Here is a 24586-nt window from a genome sequence, read left to right as displayed (position 1 = left end):
GGATTTGAGACCATACAGTCTCCCTGTGCCTTTTACTTGAGCTCAAATAAACTCTGTCTACTTCTCCCCCCAGTGTGTTTATTGGCGCGACGCACACCGGGCAACGAACCCAATTGTTGCCTCCCTCAGGCACCTTGTGCCGGCAACACTACCCCATGGGCTCAAAGTGAGACAAGAAGCACTTAATGTGCAAAACCACATGTAACACTTACAAAGGAGGTTATTACAAGATAGAAGCGACTCTTTCCTACTCCTCGTTGTTTAAATTTCAATTCATTAATAGAAGATTTCAATCTAACTATGCTATTGTGAAGAGACAATTAGCTAATTACTGCAAATTCATCATTCATAATAGCTTTTAAATTTAAACTTTCAGTGTGAAAACCTTTAATGAACTGGAATAACCAGCTTCTGACTAGCAACTTTTATCTGTGATCCTGCATGCTGGAAAAAGGAACAAGAGGACAGAAAAAAATATAATTTAATCATTAAAGATCAGGATTATAACATCATCTCTCTGCCTGGCAATACTGATTCTTTTGGATTAGTGAAGTCCTCTGAAAAGCAAGATACAATTTGGCCACAATTTACAAGCTCAGACTTCTTTATCACCAGAGAAATTCTTAACCAGCTTAAAGTTGGCAGAGCAGATACCTCTGCCAAGTACCTTTCTTCAGCCAATGACAGGAGAGAGACATGGTAGGGGCAGGTAAGTGGCATGCTGTAATTGCACTCCCCTTCGTTAATTCTTTACTGCATTAACTATCATAATTTACAGTGCCATGGCAGTTTGAGAATAAGGGAGCTACAAATGCTGTCCTTATAGTTTTCCTCCTTCCTTCTCGTCTCTCTTTTCCTTGATATAGTAGAAAATGTGGACATAAGACTTAGAGCAACAACGCAGAGATTTTCTTTTAGCGGAATTGGAGGACTACTAATCTCTTCTTTCAAGTACTAATGGGGAAAAAAAGCCAAAACCATCTCAGGCCTTTAAACAGATGATTCTACTTAGAGATTAAAAAAAAAAAGAACACAAGTATATAAAAGCAAACATCCTAAAATAATCTCTGTTTTGCCCAGGCACTTGCACTAAGTGCTAAAAGCCAAGGGAAATTTAGAGTGGAAATAGGCTCTTGTTGAATGACATTCAATCAGAAGTAGCCATAGTTCAGGCCAAGTTTCTAAGAACCAACTATGTAACAGATATCACAGTTCACAGGGGAAAGGTTGATCTGTTCTTTGTTGTAATGATGCTGCAATGGAATACTGAATACAACAAACAGGACCCTTTGGTAAGAATATAATGGTTGTTGTGAAATTAATTCTAGTTTTCCATTCTATTTTGGAATTAACGGTTGTCAAAGGCTGCATATGTAATGAACTGCCTGGCCTATTGCTCATTTTTCACAGTACTGTACTTAAGCTTATATTAAATCAAATTTCAATCCCATTTGCTATTAGTCTTTGATCAAATCTCTTCTAGCTAGCAAGTCAGGTAGTTTTACCCTGCTAAAAAAAATAATTCGTGGAAGTAATAGTGTGGCCATTATGCATTTAGAAACATCCCATGGAGTCAATGGAATAATTCAGGAGGAAAAAGGAACAGGTGAAGTTAGCAGAGATGACCAAAAGTAGCCTAAGACAACCAATGCAAAGGTTTCAGCACAGTTCAATGAGTGTGGTCCAATCTTCCCATGACATTCTCCACCCCTAGTCTTCCAACCAGACAATTTCAGACCTTCATATGCCATGTGTGCAACAGGTAAAAGAAACTGAACTGGACCAAACTCTTTAGTCACAAAACCCAGCAAATTCTGCTGAACTTTATCACTGTTTCTGTCAATTATATGGCTCCCTTTTAATTGGTTTCCTACAATATCAGAATATTCTAGATTTTATTACATTCTCTGGAAATTAATAAAAATATTTTAAGTGCCTGCCTTGTAGGTTAGGACTTGTACTGGAAGACAGATGCACAAGAGTTCATACAAGGGCCATGCAGCCTCACTACAGCAGCTCTGCTGGCACTTGCCTTGGCAGGTACTAACTGGTAAGGGGGACACTGCTGGCAGCAGGAAGCATAAGGAAATATGCATACGCCTTCTGACAGTTTTCCTGTGGCAGCAGAAGGTTTCTGTTCCTCCCAGAGCAGGCAATGCTCTGCAGGCAGAATGAAAGGGGGCTATGAATACAAATATATCCTCACGTTTGCCTGCAGCACTGAAGTTCTCCTGGCAAAACTAAGCAATGCAGACCAGACCTAGGCCCCAAGAGAAATAATTATTCATTACTGTGCCACCTCATCCCATCACTTCTTCAACAGCCCTGGAGAAGAACAAAAAGAACAGATTTTGCAGCATACTTAGAAGGTGAATTCCCCTGAGATCTGGCAGCCTACATCAGACAGCTAGTTCCAAAACACTGGCCTTCTCACCAGCAATGCAGCAGCAGCTCCTTCTGGTTTACAATGAAGAAACTCCAGCTCTAACACTTCTGCTGATCGACTGTGGCAATAGATTACGAGGAGAGAAGATTTTTCAGTAACTAGGTCCCAAACTAATTAAGGATTTAAAGCCGAGTCAAAACCTTGCAGTCCAGTCAAACTACTGCCTGCCAGGGCAGATCTCAGGGCACCGATCTAGTGGATTCTCACTGCGCAGCTCCACTGAATTAAGCAGACTGCAGCATTATGCACTACCTTGAGCTCCCAAATGGAGCAAGGCAGAATGCACTGCAGGAGTCCAATCTCTGGATAACAAAAGAGGGGATAATTGTGATCAAGGGCCTGCACTGGAGAGAAGAGACATTTACCTTTCCAAGTGGAGAGGGAGAGATAGTGCTGTGCTCCTGGCGCATCTGCTAACAACTTGGTCACCCAGGATATAACCATCCTAGCCTCACACACCTGTTTCACATATGGCAACTGCATCCTTCTTATCAACGGCAACATTGCCTTCTCCAAGTCTTCCAAATCCCTTACACAATTCACATTCATCTTCCCAGTATACTTTTTTTGAATCGCCTGCTCAGTGAGCTAATCAATTCTAACACCATTGTTTGGTGGCAATTTCAAGCATTCAAAAATCAATTTATCTTGCTTATTTTCTCAGCCAATGCAAATGAACATAAAATATTCCCAAACAGTCTCCCAGAGCTCCAGCCACAACTTGAAGCTGTTCCACTATTACGAACTGCAGTGACACACAGGTGAACATAACGCCCTGCCACCTTCCCTGTGGGGGAAGCCTCTCCAGAACAGTTGGCAGACAGGGTACAATTTACAATCCTCAGCACCAGTTCTGCAAAACCTTATTACACTGTAGACAGCACAAAAGACATCAGCCTAAAATGCTGCCTGAAAGCTAGAAGAAAGCAGCAGAAGTACTTTAAATCTGTTATATTTATACAGAAAAATAATCATTTATAATTATGGTATCAGTGTCATCTTGAGCCCATTAGCACGTTTCAGTGAATAAATCAACATCTCAAGCTATGATTATTTAGTGAGGATGGGATAATCCATCTCTGTAGGAGGAAGAATAACAATGCAAATAATAGGAAGCCAAGTAGTTATCTGTCTCATGTGAAACTGGCAGTACTTTTCAAAAAGCCTTGGAAGAAAGGTGGGGAGGAGGGGGAGCCAGAAAAGAGATGACTATGATAGACCAGCTTCTGAGAGCACTTGAAATTGCCTGATCTGTCTGAATTTAGGATCTATGCTGAAACCCATTACCTACAAGAGCCCAGCAGCCTCAGGCAGTTAGGTTGTCCCTGGGAGTCAGGAAGTCTGAACTTAATGAAATGACCAGGCACATTTTTCAAGCAGTGCTCAAATTTAGGAGTAAAGACTGTTTTGTCAGAATCACTTTTCTCACTACTGCTTTATGAGAAAAATTGTTAAAAAGGAAATGGGGACCAAATTCACTCATTGCTATAGCATGTAACAGTACTTTGACTTGATAGAACTGCCATTTAAGTTAGCTAGAGAGGGCTTTTGGCACTCATTTCCTGAGGAGATTCTCACTACACACGGCAGATACAGTCTTCCCTCTAGTGTCATTTTCCCTGTGTAATTGGGAACTGTTTTTACAATGAAAGCTAGGGTCTATTTGTTGATCTGCCGATGCTCGACTTATACGCCAGGTGAAGATACTCCAAGAGGATCTATTTCCTCTCCTGAATCACCTTTTTACCCAGGAAAAAAACTCTCTCATATTCTAATAAATCCATCCTTTCATTTTTACTTTTATGATAAGGAGGTACAATCCAGATTCCAGACCACTTGGCATATGTCTGGCCCAGCACTGGAATCTGTGCAAAATAATTCATTTTCTTCTATATACGGACCTTGTAATAGAAATGAGCCCATTGAGCCACTCTCCTGAATTCTGATGTATTCTCATCTCCAGTTAGTGGGGATTTTCTTGGTTATATGAAAATAGTATGTGCAGTTCCTTAGTCTCTCATGATTACAGGTTTGTACAAAATCCCTCGAGTCTTTCTGTCACTAGAAGTAGGAATCAGTCAATATGGTTTCCTTAGATGAAGGATAATTGCTCACACTGTATTTTCGGCTTTTATACAGAATTCTGTCAGCTGCATCCCTCCCGACCTAACTGCATTCCCCATAAGCAGAGAGACCAGTGATGAAATTCTCAAAGTGGCTCTGTCCTATCCAATACACATGCTTTGAACACCTATTCTAGTAAGAGGAGCAATTGGCTCCCTTCCCAAGGAAGCAAGGTCAAATATACTCAGGAAGATAACCGGGGAAAATGTAGCAGCGAGGCCCTCATGGTTAGTTTAATTAGAATGGCTTGCCCCTACCTCTGAGAGCAAACTTCTTTCAAATGGCAGGTTCTGATTTTTCTTGCACTAGGGAATGGATACCCCCAAAGCAGGCACACAGTCAAAACAGAATTCTTCATGGAAATATAAATTACTGGGTACAGACAGCTAAGAGCTGAAGTTTTTTGGAAACTGCCTGTTTAAATATACAACTACAGAACTCTCAGAACTGTAGCTGGAAAAGGGGTAGGGGGCAGGGAAGAGGGCATTTTAATTATGATAGCTAGGAATTTTTATAGAGGAAGATAACTGGGGAACAGGAGCATCAAAAATCTGGCCAGCAGAGCAGATCCATCCAGCCCACTCAGCTACTAGAACCTGGGGGTGTTGCCAGATGAGGGAGTGGCCCAGCACAGAAAGCAACTGTCTGGCCTGCAGTAGTTTGTCCACTGCTGCTGCATTGGCCAGTGCTACCACCACTGCCTCCTTGAGCCCCAGGGCTCCCAAGGGGTCCCATGGTCCAGATCCAGTCTGGGGCATCAGGCTAGTTTGACATCCCTGCTCTTCAAGATACGTTTAATTTCTGGCTGACAGGTGGAGCCACCCCAGCTCCCAGACGGTGCACAGCACCCTGCAGAGCCACACTGCACCTGTGCAATGCAACAGCTGCTGCACGGGCGCCAAGCGGGGGGGTGTTCCTCACTGTCCTCTACTGCCCCGTGTTGCGTGGGAGGGCTCTGCCACGAGCCCCAATCGTTGCTGCTACAGCTGGCGAGTGTGGGGCGCCTTTTTTTTTTTTTAAGTGCTGGGAGGCTGGGGCCGGGCAGGGGATGGGGCTAGATTCACTTATGTCTACAGAAATAATGGAATACAAGAAGTTTGACTGCCTTCAAAAATAAGACAACTAATTTATTTGTTCACTGGCAGATTAGAGGAATTAATTTCTCTCACACCTTTCCCTTCTTTCACAGGTATGACTTACCTTTGCTTCCATACTGTTCCAGAGGCAAATCATAAGGCACAGGAAAAGATGCCAATGACTCTTTATTTTCTGAAAAAAAATTCTCCTTCACATGGAAGTAAGCTGTATCCAACCCCTGTGGAAAAATACACAGAAAGAAATTAGAGAGATGTATTACCTTCGTGCAAATAAAATGCTGTTTCAAGGAAAAGTCTCCCTCACCAATGACCAGCATAGTTTTAAAAGAAGTTTGCTTCTCTATTTTGGGCATGAAGAAAAACATTGAAACATCCCCCAACCTTAGAAGTCCAGACTCGCTTCTCTCCTCTTTTCCCCCATCGCTTGGCATTAATCCTCCTAGTCTCTTAAGCCTCTACCAACTCTACCAATACAACTCCATACTCAATATGGAAAATTGGGCTTAGGGCCTTGTTTCTATCTAGGTAACTGCAATTAAATTGCCTGATACACTTGTAGGAACTAGAATAGGCAGTGTATCCCATCATAATATGGGGAGATGTTCTGAAAAACCTACAGAAGGCTGAACCTCTCTCAAGGGAACAACTTTCTGTTTGATTTTTTGATGAATTATTCAAAACTAGGCCCAACCAAAATGTTGAGGACCTTAAATGTGTGTGAGCGTAACAATTTAGTTTATTAACTGAAAAAACTGAAGCCTTAAAAGGACTGAAGACTATACTAATCCAAAAGTATTTCTATGCCTAAAAATAAATTTCCAAACTCTGCAGAACACACAGCTCTCTACAAAAGCCTTAAGTAAATTCTGTCATATGTCTTTATCAGAGCTGAAGTGTCTGTTAGTCTTTGGCATATGGCTTTGTTCCCTGAGTTTTGCTAGATTCTAGATTAATTGACTCTGTAATAGTACAAGCAAACAAGGCAAGAAGGTAGGAGCTCAGGCCTTCCTTAAGAACGAGTGAAAACACAGCCTTCCACATAAGGGAGAAAAGAAAAAAAAAGGCACTGGCTGGATAACTGTGGGCACTAAATTACATTTTTAGGGCCTACTCTAGGACCTTTAAATTTAGTAAGAGTTTAGACAATAACTTCAAACTTAGACTTTGGCTCCAAATATAAATTAACCTAAATGCAAAGGACTGACTGACAAAGAACTTCCAAGTTAATACCAATCAACTTCTGTATATGTAAGACTGTAAGAAAGCTGGTAGGGGGCACATATGAAAATGTTCAGTTGGATTACAGAGCAAAAAAAAGAAGTCAGATACCTAACTATTGCATTATGAAAGATTTTGTGGCAAGCAAGTCTCGATTGTTTTCGCCTCCAAGAGGCTTTTATTGTTAGGACTAGAGAAAATTTAAGCTGCAATGCAAGTAAGCTCAAGTTCATAATCAGGGCTGGAATAGAACAGTAGCATCTAAAATATCCTTAGGATTTCCTAGTGCATAGAAAGCAGAGAGCCTACAACCAGACTTTTTACATACAACCCCTCTCACCAACAGATCTATTAGTATTAGTTCTACTGTCTTTTTTTTTTTTATCGGGTGGGATCAAGTTGCAATCATTAACAACATTTTTAATTGCAAGCTGTGATAGTTCAATTAAATCACATAATTCAGGACACAAACTGACTGCCTACAGCATTCTCTCACACCCTCCACGTACAGTATTACATAGTTGGCTAGATCAAGGATGTCAAACATTCAGCCATGTGGGCCAGATGAGGGTACAGAGCTGGTCTGCAGGCTGGACTGACCCACATACTAGCTTTGCATATTGGATTCAGCATGCAGGGCCCTTCCAGTGCTGGTACTGAATGCAGTGTGTATCCTGGCCCCGAGTGCAACATGCAGCAGGCCTTGACCCAGTGCATGGCATGCCAAGCTGGTCCAGGGCATGCATTGTACGTGGCAGCAGAGCCAGTCTGGACATGTGCTTCATGTGGTGCCCACACTAGATAGGCCCTGCATACTGGATTTGGCACGTGGAGCCAGGCTCTGGGCCCAGTGTAGACCAGCCCCCAGTCTACTGTCCAGGTCTGGTCTGGCATAGGCAGTACATGTCCTGGCTTAGCCCTGTGCTGCATACAGTGCATATGTTGCCTTCAGTTTTGTGTACTACATGCAACATAAGGCTGGAACTGGTATGTGCTGTATGCAGCATATGGGGTGAGTCAGACCCACAGGCAGCATGATAAGGCTCCAAGGCCGGTAGGTATCCAGCCTACAGGCTGCATCTTTGACACCCCACAGGCTAGGTGAATTTGGAAGTCTTTAAAATCCCTCTGGTACATCAGATAGTGGTTTCTGACTATCATGATACAGAACTCAACAGATTAAGTCTGACCAGTACTAGCAATGATATTGTTTCATCCATATGACCTCAGATCACAAGGAGAAATGCAGTTTGAAATCTGAAAAATAACTGTCCAAGTGGCATGTAATACTTAAATAGAGTTGCTCAAGTAACCCAGCCCAGCAATTTGAACCAATTCAAATCAACTCTGAGCAAAAAAAAGTATTCTGCCAGCACCTCTGTTGCACATTGGAGCTTAAAACAGTGCTTCTGAAGCAAGCAAGCAAATACAATAATGCATATAATAAACAAACATGCAGTATTTAACCTTCTAGGATTTATTTTTGATGTCTTCTTTACCTCTGACCAGTCCTCTTAATTCCTTTATTTCTCTACCTCCTCTATTACCTGTCTCTCCTTTTGTCTTTAAAAAGATTAATTTCCTTTTAAGATAAGCTGGGAAGCATTTTTCTGTTCTGTATTGTCTTGTCCTGTTACATTATGTATTATCTTTGCTTCTCTTTTTTCCAGGCTTATCCTCATTTCTAGCACAATGCTTTGCACTTCTCTTCCTTGTCTTTCCCTGTATTCCTTCATAGTCACACTTGCACATTTACTTTGCTTTGAAAGTTACTCTTCTTGCTGTCTCCTTTCCCCTTTTCTGTAAGGTTCCATTAAAGTACTTCTCTGTAAAACAGTAAACCAATAGGAATCTCCAGCCTCAAAAATACTATTTTTCCTACATGGCATCCTAGAGCAAAGAAAGTATGTGAACTAGACCAGTGGTTTCAACTTCTTTTTCATTTGTGGACCCTTAAAAAAATTTTGAATGGAGGTGTAGACCCCTTTGGAAATTCTGAATGGAGGTATAGACCCCTTTGAATTGTAAGTGTGGGGAGTCGCATACATTTGACTGATCATAGTCATCTTTCATGACCCCTTAGACATTGTCTGTGGACCCCAAGGGGTACACAGACCACAGGTTAAAAACTACTAAACTAGGCTAGCATACTCAAGGATAAGATTGCCATGCTCTTTTATACTTTTTTCCTATTTTCATATTAAAAATGTGTATATTTCTGACAACTTGATGCAAATTTGTTCTTTTTGCAAGAACTACTTTGACTGCCAAATTCTATCAGATTGAAACTGTTTTCCAAAATTTATGAAGATATTATGCTTTGAGGGCTGGGTCTTAGCCCACTGCACTCCTGCAGACTAGGAAAAATATGTCAGATGGCTGCTCTCCTCAACAAAGAAGCAGCTGTCTTCATTTACAACATTTACTACTTAGAGCAAAATCAGGCTGGTGCCAACAGCAGATCACAAACTTCTCTTGATTTAAAAACAAAACAAAACAAACAAACAAAACTTTAAAAAAATGCTCGTCTTTTCCAAAAGTTCACACAGACATATTTCCCTTTCTGTTTCCCCTTTACTCTGTCCCGGGGGGGGGGGTGTACAAGCATGGGGGAGAAAGGAGCCCTGCCTGCAGGGGAACTAGGACAGGGGTAACCCAATCCCAAAGGAAAAACCCTGGAAAAAAGAAAAAAAACAACTTACCTGTTCTAGCACACTGAGGGCCAGAAAGAACACGCCAGGAGGAAACATCAGTGTGGTTTATTAGCCATGCTTATCTACAGCTGGAGTTGGGTGATGTCAGTGGGAGACGCTGCCCAGCAGAAATAAAAGCCAGCTCTGAGAACGAGCGAGCGGGGACGCCAGGAGCAGGAGAGGCTGCAAGCATCACACATGCTGGTAGCACCCAGCACTGGCAGAATCAATGAGATCCAACCCAGAGGCATGCATTGATGACAGCAGAGGCTGCAAGAGCGTCCTGCATCGGCTGCAGGTGGCACTGGTGCACGGGACCAGAGGTGGCTAGGAGAGGAGCAGAAGACCCTGGCTGGAGTGAGGACATGGAACAGTGTCAGGGAGATGCGCTGGGCTCAGGCTAGAGTTCAGAGGGAAGAAGGGCTGTTTAGCCCGCCAACCCTCTCCCTCTTCAGTCTTTTCCTTTTTTTAAATTATTTTTTTGCTGGTGTCTCCAGTTTTCTGGAGCGGTTCCTTTCTTTTCTTTGTTCTCTTTCCTTTTTCCTTACTTTGGTGTAGGTTCTCATTGATTACTTTATCGTCTATTGTTCTTGAGGTTTCAGCAGGGGAACACAGGCAGTGCCAAGGGACGACAGTAGCAGACAGAGCTAACCAGAATCACCAGGCTACTAGAGAGATGTTGTTGAGAGTAGAACATCTACAGGCCCCAGTGTCCAAACAAAACAAAAGTAGAACCAACAGAAGAGAAAGGGGTGTGAAGGTCCGGGACTGACATCACTGGAGGGCAAGCCACATAAAGATCCCGAGGCTCGTCTTGAGGGCTAGCGTATGGACAGGGTGTAGGAGAGGTGGAGCCCCATGTACTTCCGCCAGGGGACGCAACAACTCCGAAGGTACCCTCAACGGCAGACCCTTCCACTGAAGATCCATCCAAAGTTATGGCATGCGAGTTTTGGAGTTCTCCCTGAAGTGATTGAGGGCCTCCCCAGAGGTTGTGTGAAGCCCGATCGCATCCAACACCAGGCGCACGTGCCAAAGCGGTGCGGGAGTAGATAATCAAACTTAGATGGGCACAAAGTGGGGCATTGGCAGAGAAGTAGCAAGGAGACCCAGATATTGAAGAATACAACAACGTGCAACCCGCGGCCATGACCTCTCCGGATGTCCTAGGTCAACGTGTTGGTTGCTTAGGGGCAACCAACACGGGGTCATTAGAGGCAGGTCCTGTCAGACCAACCTGGTGGCCTTCTATGACCAGGTCACAAAATCCTTAGATGCAGGAGTAGCACTGGACATAGTCTTTCTGAATGTTAGGAAGGCCTTTGATACTGTCTCTCACCCCATTCTCATTAAAAAACTAGGGGACTGTGGTGTCGACACCTACACAGTCAAATGGGTTGCTAACTGGCTGGAGGGCCGCACCCAGCGAGTGGTGGTGGATGGGTCATTTTCGACCTGAAGGGATGTGGGCAGTGGGGCTCCACAGGGCTCGGTCCTCGGGCCCACACTGTTCAACATCTTCATCAGTGACTTGGATGAGGGGGTAAAAAGCACCCTGTTCAAATTTGCTGACGACACGAAGATGTGGGGGGATGCGGCACACTAGAAGGGAGGAATAGGCTGCAATCAGACCTAGACAAGTTACAGGGGTGGGTGGATGAGAACAGGATGGGATTCAACACCGACAAATGCAAGGTGACATACCTGAGAAGGAAGAACTAGCACCCTACCTACAGGCTGGGGAACTCCCTTCTTGTCAGTGCAGAGGCAGAAAACGATCTTGGAATCATCACTGATGTCAAGATGAACATGGGCCAGCAGTGTGGGGAGGCAGTCAGGAAGGCCAACCGCACCTTGTCATGCATCCACAGATACATCTCAAGCAGGTCCAAGGAGGTGATACTCCCCCTCTATGCAACACTGGTCAGGCTGCAGCTGGAGTACTGCGTCCAGTTCTGGGCGCCGCACTTCAGGAGGGATGTGGACAACATGGAGAGGGTCCAGAGAAGGCCACTTGCATGATCAGGGGGCAGCAGGGCAGGCCCTATGAGGAGAGGTTATGGGACCTGAACCTGTTCAGCCTCCACAAGAGAAGGCTGAGCAGGATCTAGTGCCCTGTTACACACTAGTCAGAGGGGACCAGCAGGCACTGGGGGAGTCCCTGTTCCTCCGAGCACTACCAGGAGTGACTGGAAATAACTGTCACAAGCTGGCAGAGGGTAGATTCAGACTAGACATCACGAGGCACTATTTCACTGTCAGGGCAGCTAGGATCCGGAACCAACTTCCAAGGGAAGTGGTGCTGGCTCTTACCCTGGGCTTCTTTAAGAGGCTAGATGAACACCTTGCTGGGGTCGTTTGACCCCAGTACTTTCTCCTGCCATGGCAGGGGGTTGGACTCGATGATCTGCTCAGGTCCATTCCAACCCTACCAACTATGAAACTACAAAACCTACAAGCCCTGACCTAGATCCTAGATGCCCAACAGCAAACGACGGACTGAGAGCAGGACTGGCTGCGGCACAGCCTGGCTTCCTTCAAAATGCCGAAGATGACTTGAGATGATGACCCGGAGGCCTACATCGAGGCTTTCTAACGCCACGCCATAGCGACCAGGCTCAATAAAGGATATTGGGCCAGTCAACTAGGTGCACTTGTGCCAGGCAAAGCCCAGGCTGCATACCGGGCTCTCCCGAGGGACATAGCCCACAATTACGAGCAAGTGAAAACAGCTATCTTGTATAGACTGGAAATCAACCGCAAGCTGTTTTGGGCAAAGAAAGAGCTGGAAGAGAGGCGGCCCAGGATATTATTACAGTTGCTATGAGACCTCTTGAATAAATGGGTGAATCCTCCGGTGCATGTTAGAGATGCTCTAGCAGATCAGATCCTCCTGGAGCAAGTCCAAAAAGGACTTAGGAGAACGAACGCAACATTGGGTCCATCAGCATTCCCATGCATGTGCGATGAGGCCTTGAAGCTGGAAGAGGCCTTTGCAACATCAGAAGTGGGTTACCCCTGCGAAAAGCAAAATCCGGGACCTACAGCTCCATTACCGAGGGAACCTGATCAGAGACAGCCACCCAGTCGAGGGGCAACAAAGGAAACAATATGCTTCCAGTGCGGGAGAAACAGGCACTTTGAGAGATTGCTTTAGTAGTTCCACAGAGCAGTGGCACCCAGATAGTATCCCAAAAACACAGGTTGGGGGGCAGAGAGAGCAGGAGACAAGTGAACCCATGGATTGCAGCCGTGTGGCTGGGGGAGATGGTGCAACTTGGGGACAGCCCATAGTGGAAGTCTGGGTAGAAGGCCGCCCTGTACAGCCCACATTGGATTCAGGGTACACTCAGTCCCTAGTGAGGGCTGATCTGGTGAGGCCCTAAAGGGATGGGAGAGCCAACCCAGTAAAGGTGACATGTCTCCATGGAGAAACAAAATGGACTGACTGCCAGTGGATACAACTTTGGGTGATGGAGCACCAGGGGAAGCTACTGATAGGCATGGTACCTCACAGTTGACCTGCGATATGACGTTAGGGCAAGACTGGGCACCAATCTATGATACCCTGAATAGAGTCTGTGACGCCGAAGTTGAGTGTAGGAAGATCCAGAACCGTGAAGGATGACTGGGCAAACTCGAGGACAGCAAGGGGTTTGCCGATGAGTCAGACCTCTGTGATATAGCAAGCTGCCTGGAGTTTTGGGAAGCCCAAGAAGAAGATCACGAACTTCGAACGCTCATAATGCAGGCCCACGATGCCAGGGACAGCTCGGCACTGACGCCGATTCAAACCCCATGATTTGAGGTAAGAAATCAACTTTTGTATTGCGTACAACAGGGTAAGCCGGGCAAATCTGAAGACACACAGTTGGTGGTTCTCACCTGGTTCCACCAAGTTATATGGCAATTGGCTCGTTCCACTCCCACAGGGAGGCATCTAGGTTGAGACAAAACCATCGTGAGGGTGACTCAATGTTTTTTTTGGTCTGGGTTGGGGGAGGATATCGCTCACCAGTGCACAGCCTGCCCTGAGTGCCAGAAGATGAGGGAGGACCACTCAGCACGGGCCCTACTTCAACCAATGCCCGTCATCCACGTTCCCTTTTCAAGGATAGCTATGGATGTGGTAGGACCCTTTCCCTGCAGCAGAGCTGGGCACCAATATATATTAGTATTAATGGACTACACCACATGGTATCCTGAAGTGGTGCCACTTCGAGCAGTGACTGCCTCACAGATAGCGGAACAGCTCATTAAATGGATAGCCAGGATGGGGATACCAAAAGAAATGCTAATGGATCAAGGGCAGAATTTTATGTCCAGGGTGCTATGAGTGGTATGCCATACACTTTGGATAAAGCATCTTTGCACCTCGGTATACCACCCCCAGATTAATGGCCTAGTAGGGTGCCTCAAAGGAACTATAAAATGGATGCTACGTCGATGCATGACGGGATCCACGAAAATGGGACTTACTTCTCCCGCTAGTATTATTCACAATTTGGGACACCCCACAGGATTCCACAAAATACTCTCCCTTCAAAATGGTACTAGGACATTGTCTGAAGGGCCTCCTCCAAGCCCTAATGGAAGATTGGGAACAGGATGTGGGAAACTCGAGAGAGCTGACAGCTTACTAGCAAGAGTTCCAGCACAGGGTCCAAGTGGCCCAGGACCTGGCCAAAGATAATATACAAGAAGCACAACTTCGCCAAAAGGAAAGATATGACAGTTGCACCAAGGAGAGAGAATATGAACCCAGACAGAGGGTGTTGGTGCTTCTGCCCACATTCACAAGTAAGCTACTGACTCAGTGGCAGGGATTGTTCAAAGCAACTCACAGGGTCGGACCTGTGGACTATGAGGCTCACCGGCTGGGTCACCTGCAAGAGAGGCAGATTTACCATGTAAATCTCCTGCAGGAGTGGCGGGAACCTGAGGGATAGGCCACTTTTACAGAAGCAGATCCCAAAGACCTCAGGCCACAAGGGATGACTAAGGAAGAAGGGGTAGTTAAGGCAGAAAGTCAGATCCAAATAGGCAAAGAACTGTTGATGACCCAAAGATGCGAAATGCAGGCATTGTTGAGGGAGTTTTGGGATGTATTCCATGAGGAACCCGGATGGGTCTAGACCACCTACCATTCAATAAAAACATCGCTGTGGGCCAAAGTGTGGGAGAAGTGGCAGCCAGTACCCCACCACCTCTTAGAAGAAGTCCGTAAGGAGATAGAGAAGGTGCTGGAACAACGAGTTATATGTCTATCCAGGAGCCCATGGCAGAGCTCCTGGATAGATGTATAACTACACAAACCTGATGGATCCCTGCAGTTATGCGTCAATTATAGGCGTTTGAATGTGATGGCTGTCTTCAATGTGTTCCCTATGCCTCATGTAACCTAACTGGTGGAACGCATCGGGAACGCCCAAGATATTACACTTGACCTTGCAAAAGGGTACTAGCAGATTCCTGTGGCCAAAGGAGACCAGCCAAGCTTTTGGGACCCTTTGGGGACTCTATGAGTTTATTCGAATGCCATTCAGGCTCCAAGGGGCGGCTGTGACATTCCAGCTCCTAATGGATCAGATCTTAGCGCCGCATGCCAAATATGCCACGGCTTATATAGACAACAGCATCATCGTGTTTTCTCAAACCTGGGTGCAACACAAAAGGTCCCTTAAGGCCATACTGTCAGAATTACAGAAAACAAGGTTGACAGCTAATCTACCAAAATGCACCCTGGCCCAGAGAGAAACTAAATATCTGGGGGTTTTGGTTGGAAGGGGTACAATCAGACCATTAGCAGATAAAGTGGAGACAATTTGCAACTTTACCACACCCTAGAACAGGAGACATCTTAGATCCTTCCTATGACTAACTATTACCAACGATTTGTCCCTGGTTTTTCCGAACTAGTGGTGCCCCTTACAGAAGCCCTAAGGGGACGGTGAGCAGGGACCATAAAATGGACATGAAAAATTACACAAAATTTTGAATTACCAAAGGCCTTATGCAAGGATGTCATGATACATGTGCCTGATTTTTGAAAACCTTTAGTCTTGCAGACAGATGCCTTGGAAACTGCCATCAGGGCAGTCCTAACCAAGGAAGAGGACAGGATAGAGAGGCCAGTCACCTATGCCAGCCGCAAACTGCTACCAGTGGAGACGGTATGCGACAACAGAACGAGAGTGCCTGGAGAGCCGCTGGGTGGTAGAACATTTCAGGTACTATTTAATGGGAATGGAATTTAAGCTTGTGACCAACCATGCTCCCTTAAAGTGGCTTAGTACAGCCAAGATCAACAATGCTTGGATCACAAGGTGAGCTCTTGCCTTACAACTATTTAAATTCCATATAGTATACTGACCAGGGAAAAGTAATGTGGTAGCGGATTTCTTATCCAGATGTGGGAACGAGACCAGATCCGGCGACCCAGAGCACCAAACTAAAGAGACAACCGAGTTGACAGGACCCGGAGACAGAAGAATGAAGTGCCCCAAGGCATCTTAAAGGGGGGGTTGTGTCCTGGGGGTACAAGCATGGGGGAGCAAGGAGTCCCACCTGTGGGGGAGCCTGGGACAGGGGTAACCCAACCCCAAAAGAAAAGTCCTGGAAAAGAGAAAACCTTACCTGTTCTAGGATGCCAAGGCCCAGAAAGAACATGCCGGGGGGAAATGCCCGTGTGTTTTATTAGCCACACTTATCTACAGCAGGAGCCAGGTGATGTCAGCAGGAGACGCCACATGGTGGAAATACAAGCCGGCTCTGAGAACAAGTGAGTGGGGATGCCAGGAGCAGGAGAGACTGCAAGCATCCCTCACACTGGCAGCACCCAGCACCAGCAGCATCAACGAGATCCGAAGTGGATGCAGGTGTTGGTGGCAGCAGAGGCTGTGAGAGCTTCTGGCATTGGCTGCTGATGTTACTGGTGCACAGGACCAGAGGCAACTCAGAGAGGAGCCGAAGAAGACCCCAGCTGGGGCGAGGATGTGGAACCATGTCAGGGAGATGCGCAGGGCTCAGGCTAGAGTTCAGGGGGAAGAAGGGCCGTCTAGCCTGCCAGCCCTCTCCTTCTTCAGTCTTTTGCTTTTTTTTAAAAAAATTATCTTATGCCTGTACCTCCAGTTTTCTGGAGTGGTTCCTTTCTTTTCCTTCTTTTCTTTCCTTTTTCCTTACTTTGTCATCTATTGTTCTTGAGGTTTCGGCAGGGGGACACAGGCAGTGCCAAGGGACGACGGTAGGATACGGAGCCAACCAGAATCACCAGGCTACTAGAGAGATGTCGCCAAGAGCGGAACATCCAGAGGACCCAGTATCCAAACAAAACAAAAGTAGAACCAACAGAAGAGAAAGGGGTGTGAAGGTCTGGGACTGACATCACCAGAGGGCAAGTCGCTTTAAGATCCTGAGGCTCTTCTTGAGGGCTGGCATATGGACAGGGTGTAGGAGAGGTGGAGCCCCATGTACATCCACTGGGGGACACTACAACTCTGAAGGTACCCTTGATGGGAGACCCCTCCACTGAAGATCCATCCAAAGTCATGGCATGTGAGTTTTGGGGTTCTCCCCAAAGTGACCAAGGGCCCCCCCAGAGGTTGCACGAAGCACCATTGCGTCTGACACCCGGCGCACGCACCAAAGCAGTGCAGGAGCGGATAATTGAACTAAGACAGGCACATACTCCCTCCTGTTTTCTCACCCTCAACACACAGGCTAAAATGAAGATGTCTGCACCCATATCTCCTTGGCAAGCTTTCATGCATAGAAAGAACTTTTGTGGGAGACTATGAGGTAATAGGATATGGTTTCTATGGGAACAAAATTAAGGAAATATTTCATTCCATTCCTGGAAAGCCTTGGGAGGTACCAAAGCAGAAAGAAACAGTAACAAAGAATTCTACTTGGGCAATGCAGAAGTAGGACAGCCCATCATTACCACTTCATGAGTTTGACAATGAATTGTTAAGGCAGACTTGAGACTAACTTGCAGTACAGACATCTTTGAAATCAAATTCACAGAGGAATTACCTTGCTGGGCCCTACTAGAAGAAAAGGTTGAGGGCAAGCAATTCTCACAAAGAAGTATAAAAACAGAATCAACTTGAATGGCAACTGAATTCCCTATTCAATTATAAATCTGCCACGCAATTATATTAGATAATGAATTCAAGAGGAAGTAACTGAATACCACTATTTATTGGTGAACTGCTTGTTTAATGGTAACCACCTCTATAAGTGCAATCTTATGCCACAGAGTCTAGATAAATCTGAGAATATCATATAACCATTAAAAAGGTATTCAGCTTGCACATTGTCTTCAGTGCTGTATAAATAAAAAATATTGTAAAGAATAAGCAAGAATCATTTGGAGATTTGCTATCGCCTTTAGGATACATTCAAACTTTCCTTTTTTAGCATATAGGAAGGTACTGACACAAATGTTCAGAATTCAGGAAATAAACACATTAGAGACATATTTTAAGCTTCTTTCCCATGAATCTTATATTAATCATCATTTTTAAAGCCCACATGTGGCTAACGCAATTCACAAGTGTGATTAAAAGCCACATTTCATTATCTGTCCCTCAGAATAGGTTTAAATAGTAATTGAAAAATCATTAGTGCTTGGTATGTCTTTTCAATGGCTTTGTTCAGTTGAATCATAGTCTCTGTCAAACAGTCAGAACAACTCAAACATCACAAAATCCAGACATCAAGTTTTTACTCACTTTTAAAACACTCTGATCTGGGCAGTATCAAACGGATACCAAGGTAGTAGCTTTTTCCACTGGGACAGAAAGGGTTAGTAGCATTAAGATGGGTCAGCTCCAGAGGTGGAAGATTCACCATTTGCACAAAATCCTATGGAATAGGGGCTTGCAATATATGGCTGGTGGGAAGGACCTGGCCCACAGAGACAGAGGGGCTTTAAAAGAATTCTGGCAGCAGGTGACTTTGACAGCACCCGTGCTGGAGGCCAGGCAGTTGGAAAATATGCCTACACCATAGCTGTGGCTCCAAAAGGTTATCAGTGCTGTAGAAGGCAGCTCATGTGGTATCTATGACCAAATGATATCAATTTGTGATGATCAACTTGTCATCTTGGATGACTGGTAGTACATGACGTATTTGCTAGTGATCTAGTATAACTAGTCCTAACCCCTTGCTATTACCTTCTAATCTATAGCAGGGGTATCTAACCCATTTGGCCCTGCAGGCTGGATCTGAACCATGGAACATCTCATAAGCCGTATGATCCATCTGCAGCAGCGAGCTGTTGGCACATGCTACACTGACATAACTCCAGAACCCAGGGGGTTCTGCTGCTCATCTGCCTCTTCTCCTGTCGCTGATTTTATTCACCAACATAGAAGACCCTAAGCTCAGGGATGGGCAAGGAGAAGTGGGGACAAGCGGTGGCAGCATTCACCTCAGGGTTTCAGAGCTGCACCATTGTAGTGGTTGAAGCAGCAATGCCACCAAGCCACCAATGCCATTAACCCTTTTCTGCCTGTTGGACAGCCTCAATCTAGAGCAACGAGTGTTACAGAAAGTCCAGTGTTAATCTTCAGAACGATGATGATCCTGGATGCCTGCAAAGCAGCTGAAAAAACAAGAGCAACCAGAACAGCCCCCAACAGCAGTTAATGAAAAGGAAGAATAAAACCAAAACTGTTCTTTGGGATTAGATACACCAGTGAAACAATATAAAGTAGCTTTTTACTTAACGTTGCTTTGTCTATAAAAAATGATTTAGTTACCATAGCATGTTGTGCATTCAGACATGGGAGGGCTGGGTGTTCATGAATTACTCTAAGAAGTAATAGTCAGTTTTAGGGAAGTTTGAGAAACCTCTGATTTAAACAATTTATCCTACAGCTACGACTAGAAAACGCACCAGGTAAAAGCAGCAGAAATATTAATACATATTAGTTTTTGTGAGTTAGTTGACTTCCTGAAAAATTATCAGATATAGTAACTGATTATTTAATTATACCTGGTATAAACATCAGGTCCCTGATGAGAACAGTTATCTAAACAGATGCACTGATTATTTCTAACTGATACATTCTTCCTCAGACATCACTTGAAGAATGAAAAGTAGCTGCATTCAGAATGCTAAGCCATTAGACAAATAAAAACAACATGGATTAAATAAGATCTGTGCAGGTTCAGTCTGAACATTTGAATTACTGGAGTTATTTTCACTTTGGTCTTATCTTCTCACAAATACACACACAGTAAAGAGTAAATGCAAGTCATATACACAACACAGTAAACTTCAGTACACCAATGTATGCAGGAGAGTGTTGTTGCATAAAGAGAAAAAACAGAGCAGAGAAAAAATAAAACAAAATGGAAAGAAGAGAAAGCATTCTGAATCTACTGGTAGGAAAATGCCTTTGTATTGCACCCAGTTTAATAGGATCAATACTTTTCATAAAGAGTGATGTATTCCAAGTGGCTATTCTTCAAATATATCTAAACTAGCTGTTAGCCTCAGATGAATAATTTCTAATCTAGTTTTTGAATGCCAGTCACACAAAAGGCTAATCTAACACAGAGTACTTTGTCAAATCAGATAAAGCCCACTAAACTCTCAGATATTGTTACTGAGAAAAATATGATGGACCATGACACAAACTGCCATTTTTCCATAAAGATGAGAGTGGCCTGGTAGACTGGATAAAATGAGGCCTGAATAGTTGTCACATTTATGTCATTACCTGTCAAGATAGGATGAGTATTTTCCATCTACGATGTTGGCAACATATCTACTAAGTGCTTAGTAGATTAGATGGAATTTATGGCTCATTTCCCCTGCTTATGGTAATATGGGATTGCTATAAGGTAGAATTGTAGTGGGAGTTAGAAAGGTGGTTGATGTTGTGGATGTCATTTTGATTATGAATGGGAAAGCTTTGTCATAAAGGAAGTTTTTTTGGAGGATTTCCTAAAGTTAATCAGACTTGAGATTCATCTAGTCTCTAGAAATTCACTGCAAAAGGAGATTCCTTTAAGACAAGGGCAGGCAAAATCCGGCCCACCAGGTCATTCTATCCAACCCGCAGGGCTCCAAAAAAATTTTAGAAAATTAATATTAATCTGCCCCCGACTGCCTGTCAAGGATGACAGGAGTCAACGGCAGTAGGGCCTAGGGGGAGCAAGCAATAGGACTAAGCAGCTGGAGCAGCAAGGCTGGCCTGGCCCTACCCCACCCCCACCCCCACCCCCCGCAGGAAGTCTCTGCCTAGCTGTTATGGCCTCCCTGTGCCAGAGGAAAATTCAGATGAGAAAGAAGGGGGAAAGGAGGCAGGGGAGGACTGCAGGCAATCACCCCCGTCCTCAGGGCTGGGCTGAGCTGGCTTCTGCAGCCCCAGCGCTGCAACCGGGAACCACATGGTGTCAGAGTGGCCAGCAGGTGTGTGTGTGTGGGGCGGGGGGAGCAGGAAAATGGCTGTGGGAGGCAGAAGGAAGGGGCAGTGAGTGGGCACATGGAGTGCAGCAACAGCTGGGTGGGAGTGTAGGGCCTGTGCCAGTGCACCAGGGCCAACACAGGCAAGGGGCCCAGGGCAGGCCAGCAGAAGCATGAGGCCCAGGCTGGCAGGGGCTTTATGGAGCTGGGCTGGCTCCCCACCTCTCCCTGCTGGTGCTGTGCCCAGCTCCATAGAGCTCCTGCTGGCCCATGCCTCAGCCTGGGCCCCCGCTGGTGCCGGCTTCAGCGCACTGGCATGGGTCCCGTGCTCCTGCCCAGCTGTTGCTGCACTCTGTGTTCTGCTCAGTGCCACTCCCCTGCTGCCTGCTGCAGCCATTTCCCTACTTTCCTACCCACAGCTGCTGCCACTCTGGTACTACATGGTTCCCGGTTGCAGCACTGGGCTGCAGGACTCAGCAGGAACTGGCCCAGCCCCCGCAATTCTCAGCTAGCTCCATGCAGTGCTAGCCAGGCCAGTCTGGTTCCTACTGTGTCCTGCAGTCTTGGCCATGCAGCTGGGACGTGGTGCTGGAACAGTGAGCAGTGGGGGATGGGGAAGCATCATGAGAACGGCAGCAGTGGCAGACGGGCAGGGGAAGTGGTGGTAAGCAGGAACACAGGGCCCGCACCAGTGCCCCAGGGTCAGAAGTGCAGAGCCTGGCCTTGGAGGAGTGCTGGCAAGGGATCCGCCTGCCACTGGTGGTGGGGAGGGGGACTATGGGCAAACCGTCCCCCTCCACGCATGCCACAAACCTCCCCAGCCACCCTCTCTCCACAAACCCCATACCCACCAACACTCCATACCTCCACATGCTCCCCCACACCCCTACAAACCCCCCCACACACACCCATATCCCCACAAACCTATACCCACCCAGCCACACCCTCCCACAATATACAAGAGTAAGACTTCATTTTAAGCTATTATACCATCACCCCTATGTACACTATACAAATGCATATGAATCACAACAAAAATATTTTTTGAAATAAAATTAATGAATGTTGTAGTGATGGCAACCCCCCTTGCTGAAATAAGTACTTCTGGGGGGCAAGGGGAGGGATTTCTTGTGGCAAAGGTCAGGGGCTGGGGGGAGGGACTTCCAGTCCCAAGATGGTGACTAGGGGGCAGGGCACCTGTCAAGGGGCACGGCTATCCTTGCAGTCCTTGATAGCTTGCCAAAACTTGGAAAACGACCCTTTGCTCGAAATAATTGCCCGCCCCTGCTTTAAGAGGTGGTCATTTGTCCTCAGCTTAGGTGTTTCTTTCTGAAGTGTCTCCATTGCCCCAAAGTAACACTGCTATCTTCTGTCTGTTTGTGTACACATGCTCTTTCTTGTCTCATTCCTTGAGTAAAAGATCCAAGTCTCTCTTTTTGCCGTGTTTGTGCAGAACTCACCACAAATGACTCCCAAGTCCATAACTAGGGCTCCTGCCTGCTCCAATAATACAGGCAACAACTATTACATATTGTTCGCAGATGGGGTGATGCCTTGAATGCAGATGGGACTGGAATCTTTTGTGATTTGAGAATTACAACTAAGCCTAAACCAGAAATGAAAAGGGATTGGAAGCCAGTGCAGATACTAGAGGACTGTCCATCAGGCTCTATGGTTCTAAGAGCTGCCTTACCAACATAGGAAGCAGGTATCTTTGAGCTAGTGGGAATCATTTTATTACTTTCACATTTAGCTACTGAGAGCTAAACATGCTTGAAGATCCAACATTTGGCCAGGTGCCTAAACTGAAGCTTTTCAATATCTAGAGACTGAGCATTTGAAATCTGGACTTTAGTTTCAATGTGACATTTTCTTTAGCACTTCCTGTAGTTGCTGAATCCATTTCAGCTTTACCATTGAAGCCTTATTGTACATAGATGCAGATGACTCTCAGTGTTTCAGACCTAGTGTTATCTAATCTTGCATGTGCAACACAATACACACTAGCAAATATGACAGATGCTAATACCATGCCTATACCAGAGCTCCTACCAGCTCAGCACGCTTTTCTACCTTCAGATGGGAATAGCACTGGATATCATTCTCTTTCTTCATTTCAGACTCTCCAATAAGATAGATTTTCCAACCACAACAGTGGGTTATTCCACATGTCAACAAAGCCTCAGAGTCACTTGCTGTTAATTCTGTTGCATTACAACCCTGGTACATCACTCTAACGCTGGACACTACTCAGATTAAAGAAATTTAAGAGGCTCAAACACTGTGGTCTGGTTAATCTCCCTCTTCTCTTGGCTTCCCAAGCATTCTTTCTTGGAATAAGCTGCTTATTTCTCCACCCTGGCCAACCCCCTTCTGTCTCTGTTCCTCTGAGACCCCTACACCTCCCAGTCGCTCAGGCCGTGTGTTTTTTTAAGATCTAATGCTAACACCCGACTTCTTGGTTCTCCTGTTTCAGGATTCATCACTCTTCCATCCTGAGCTTACCTGAAAAAAACCAAACTGATTTCATCTCAGATGTGACAAGCTCACTATGCTAAAGGCTAAGGACAAATTTAACATGTAAACCTGTATAAGCATGGAGAACTGGTGCCTCCTGAGTTGGAAGGGGGGGCATTTGCCCCCCTGCGCCTCCCAGCAGCCAGTCAGTGACCGGGGGAGGGGATTCCCCCCCCCCGCAGCTGACTGCACCAACCTGGAAGTGCCAGGGGCGCTTCTTCTGGCACCCCCAACTCCCCAACTGGTGCTCTCTGGGGGGAACCAGCGCTCCTGCTTGCCTTCCCATCCATCGCCTAAGTGGGGAGCGCTGCCTGTCAGGGGGTGCACGTGCACCCACTATGTGTCACTACTGGGTATAAGTGATCAGAAACCAGTTCAGTGCACATAAACTGGCCGAAACTAGTTCAAGGTAAACTTGGATGGATGTAGTATCACACTTAACTGATGTTGGTTAAATTTGATTACTGAACTTAGCAGTGGACATAGTCTTTCTGGACTTTCGGAAGGCCTTCAACACTGTCTCTCACCCTGTTCTCATTAAGAAACTGGAGGACTGTGGTGTCAACACCCACGCAGTCAAATGGGTCGCCAACTGGCTGGAGGGCCGCACCCAGAGAGTGGTAGTGGATGGGTCATTTTCGACCTGAAGGGATGTGGGCAGTGGGGTTCTGCAGGGCTCAGTCCTTCGGCCCGCACTGTTCAATATCTTCATCTGTGACTTGGACAAGGGGGTAAAAAGCACCCTGTTCAAATTTGCTGATGACACGAAGATGTGGGGGGACGTGGGCACACTAGAAGGGAGGAATAGGCTACAATCGGACCTAGACAGGTTACAGGGATAGGCAGATGAGAATAGGATGGATTCAATACTGACAAGTACAAGGTGATGCACCTGGGGAGGAAGAACCAGCACCATACCTACAGGCTGGGAAACTCCCTTCTCATCAGTACAGAGGCAGAAAAGAATCTTGGAGTCATCACTGATGTCAAGATGAACATGGGCCAGCAGTGTGGGGATGCAGTCAGGAAGGCCAACCGCACCTTGTCATGCATCCACAGATACATCTCA

The 24586-nt window shown here is 45.8% G+C and overlaps 1 protein-coding gene across 1 annotated transcript in view; it reads right to left on the bottom strand.

Annotated features, from left to right (window-relative positions):
• Nucleotides 1-24586, bottom strand: part of TDP1 (tyrosyl-DNA phosphodiesterase 1) — a 139974-nt gene that overhangs the window by 17281 nt on the left and 98107 nt on the right. The window contains exon 15 of the mRNA XM_019552395.1: nucleotides 5771-5885. Within this exon, the coding sequence (XP_019407940.1) occupies nucleotides 5771-5885 (115 nt within the window). The remainder of the gene's footprint in view (nucleotides 1-5770; nucleotides 5886-24586) is intronic.

The sequence above is a fragment of the Crocodylus porosus genome, unplaced genomic scaffold, assembly GCF_001723895.1.
Source record: "Crocodylus porosus isolate Cpor-Errol unplaced genomic scaffold, CroPor_comp1, whole genome shotgun sequence".
Taxonomy (NCBI): domain Eukaryota; kingdom Metazoa; phylum Chordata; order Crocodylia; family Crocodylidae; genus Crocodylus; species Crocodylus porosus.
This window is presented reverse-complemented; position numbering and strand designations above follow the sequence as displayed.